At 57.9% G+C, this 3,282-nt stretch overlaps 1 protein-coding gene across 1 annotated transcript; it reads left to right on the top strand.

Annotated features, from left to right (window-relative positions):
* The first annotated feature begins 953 nt into the window (after window positions 1-953).
* On the top strand, window positions 954-1,770 carry LOC132424893 (sesquipedalian-1-like). Its single transcript, XM_060011056.1, has one exon. It carries the CDS (start codon window positions 1,087-1,089, stop codon window positions 1,768-1,770), a length of 684 nt encoding a protein of 227 aa, XP_059867039.1. The 5' UTR covers window positions 954-1,086.
* Window positions 1,771-3,282: the final 1,512 nt, after the last annotated feature.

Below are 3,282 nucleotides of genomic sequence, written 5' to 3'. Positions count from 1 at the left end.
GCCTAGGATCAAATGTAATTTCTGTTGCATTCTTCATTACAGTGTACAATCAGTTGTCATGTCTTGTCGATTCTTCCCTCAGACCGTCTATTGTATGTGTAGCTCTAGCTGCCCACAATACACACATAAAGACACACACGCACACTTTCTATACCCATTCTTCACTTCTGGTCTGAGTAACCATTAATTTTAAATGGTTTAGAAGCTTTCTAATTGCTTCTATCTCTCCCCTTTAATTTATCCTGAATGTAACTATCAGATTAACCTAATAAGGTAACACTTTCTTCATGATTTTTTCTTATTCATACCAAAGCAATGGTGTCCAGTTAACATTGACCATTTTACATTACGATTCAGGTATGGTTTCTAATCAATAATTTTCTACATCACGAATCCAATTGTTAGTCATCCCATTTTGTCCCTTTTCATTTCGTATTGTAAATATTGAGTTCTTAGATAAGCTTTTTACCCTGAGTGGTCATGAATGAAATTTCAACTTTTGGCTTTGAAAACTGTAAGCCCTACTAATTACTAAAAGAAATCTTAAGATACAGAAAACTCCCCCTTCTCTCATAGAACTCAGGAAAGCAACTACTATCTTGTTATCATAAAAGTATCCTTTCCAAGTGTTATTTTTTAAGAAATAAGCCTTATAAGACACATGGGCCTTAGGTATCGCTGCTATATGCATGACAATTCTGATTCTGCCCTCGCACTAGCAATTTCACTTGATAGAATATGTAGTTATGTTCACCACAAGGCATATTTAAGAACACTATTTCTAGGAGCCCAAACTGCAAATGACCCAAAGATCTATCAATTATAGAACAGATACACCATACTATATTAAGATAACAGAATACTATAGAACAGTGGAGAATTAGAAAAACAGCCGGCTACCTCCGCCTCCTTCCGACGGATCCGTGCTGTCCCGCTGCTGCGCCGGCTCGGCCGCCCGGGAGACAAAGCACCGCTGCCGCCGCCACCGAGCGAGTCCCGGGCCGTGGGACTCAGTTCCAGAACTGAGCAGAGGGCGGGAAAGTGAGCAGTGGCCTGAGAGGTCCCAAGCCCCCAGGCCCCGCCGCCATGAAGTTGAACCAGCGCAGCCTGGCCTTCCAAGCCACCTGCGACGCCCCGGCCGACAACGCGGGCTTCCAGTACAAGAAGGGCGGCCGGCATGCGGCCCACCACCGCCGCTGGCCTGTACCGCGCGGCAACATGCTCTTCTGCTTCGGGGACGCGGCCGGCCGTGAGCCCGTGGGAGTCATCATCCTGGAGGGCTGCACCGTGGAGCTGGTGGAGGCGGCCGAGGAGTTCACCTTCGCCGTGCGCTTCGCTGGGGCCTGGGCCCACACCTACGTGCTGGAGGCCGAGAGCCAAGCCGCCATGGAGGGCTGGGTGAAAGCGCTGTCGCGGGCCAGCTTCGACTACCTGCGGCTGGTGGTGCGCGAGCTGGGACACCAGTTGGCGGCCGCGCGCGCAGGCGACCCACTCCCGCCTCGCAGACCCCACGCGCTCCCGCCCAAGGAGGACGGCTGTGCCTTGTGGAGCGCGGAGATCCCCGCCCCCGCCGCCGCCCCCCCGCCCCCCGCTGGCGCCGCCCCCAGACCCCTGCCCGGCCCCGAGCCCCCGCCACTACCGCCCTGCCGGCGGGCCTCGGCGCCCAGCGGGCCTCTCCACTCGGCCTCCTTCGCCCAGCTGCACGAGTGGTACGGGCAGGAGGTCGGGGCGCTGAGGGGCCAGTGGCTCCGCAGCCAGGCCCAGCCCTGAGGAAAGGGCTGAGGGCCGGAACCAAGGGGAAGCGGTCAAGGCCAGCCTTGAGGCCAGCACTGGTCCTGGTTCTGGTGCCACTCCAGCCCCAGGCCCTGCTCTGACAGGCCCAGCCCTGAGACACGGGGATCTGGTCCTGAGGGCGGTCGCAGTCGGCGTAAGCCCTGAGGTCCCTGCCTGGTCTGCTCTCGGGGACTCAAGCTTGGAGAAGATGCTGGGTTCTGAGGGGTGCTTTGGGACCTCTGTCATTCAGAGAAAGCCCAGCCTTGAGGCCATCGTGCTTGATCCTCAGGAGAATCCAGGCCCTGGGTGATCCTCAAGCAGCCGGAGGGCTGGTTTTGCGGGAACTGTAGCCCCCAACCCAGCCCTGCAGGTGCCTCGGTCGCCTGTCCCGAATCACCTAGCCGAGGCTTGTTGCTGGCAACAGGCGTCCACTGGGGCAGCTGGGACCTGTGAGGGTCTGTGGCCTGGAAGGCACATGCGCAGTCAGCACTGGTCCAGAGGCTCCAGACTGGGCCTCACGCGGACAGGAGGCTGTGCTGCGCTACACCACACCTGGGCCTGACCCTGTGGCTCCAAGGCCCGCCGGAGGAGCTGCCTGGCTGCCGCCTGCCTGCCTGCCTCCGTGGGCGTGGGCTTTCATGTGTGCCCAGCACCGTGGGATGGCCGGGTCCCCGGGGCTCCCGGCCCGGAGTGAGGCCGAGGCAGCACTTTCCCCGGGGCCTCAGCCAGGCCTTGCGGTGGTGCTCCTGGGACCGTAGCGGCCCTCTGGCCTCGGGCCACGTCTGTGCTACTGTGGCAGCCCTCACGCTCTCCCAGCACCGCTTAGCCACATCCTCTGCCTTTTCCCGAAGTCAGCCTGAGGCGGGGCCTCTCGGGAGCTCGCCTGACCTTGTCCAGTCCTGGGCTGGGCAGCTGTGGCCTGAGCTGACTTTCCAGCAGCTTCCCCTAGGGAGGAGGGGCCGTGAGTCAGCTCAAAGCCGTATTTGGCTTCCAGAACCCTCTCCTCCATCGCAGCCCCTCTCTGAGCTCGCAGACTCAGCCCCCTTCTCGCCCACAATATTCCAAGAGGGAGACCAGGTCTCGCTTTGCTTCAAGACCAGCTTCTGTTTTTCACTGACTACAGTGGCCCTTCTTCATCCAGGGAGAATCTCGGGGGGCTGGGACACCCCCGGCCCTCAAGCTGGGTCATGTTTACAGTCCTCAGTGCCCCCAAATTGGGACCCCCTGAGGACACCCCTGCCCTAATCTTTATTTCCCCAGAGGCTCCCTCTTGGTGACAGACAGACTCGGCCCTCAGCCCCTTCCTGCTGCCTTTGGAGTCCTTGGGGCATGGGGAAGAATGGGGGGCTGTCTGTGTGTCTGCAATCACCAGCTCACTGCTGGCCCAGTTGACTGGGGCTTCAGTTTTAATTTAAATACTTAGGGTGTTTTTATCCTAGCAACAAAGCTTGGTGTTTTCACTGCTTTTGTCCCTTGTTGGCTGGTGGGAAGGGATAGGGTGCCTGGTTC

This window comes from Delphinus delphis, chromosome 1 (genome assembly GCF_949987515.2).
Source record: "Delphinus delphis chromosome 1, mDelDel1.2, whole genome shotgun sequence".
Lineage (NCBI taxonomy): Eukaryota > Metazoa > Chordata > Mammalia > Artiodactyla > Delphinidae > Delphinus > Delphinus delphis.
Note: the sequence above shows the minus strand (reverse complement) of the source record. Positions and strands in the feature narration are given on the sequence as shown.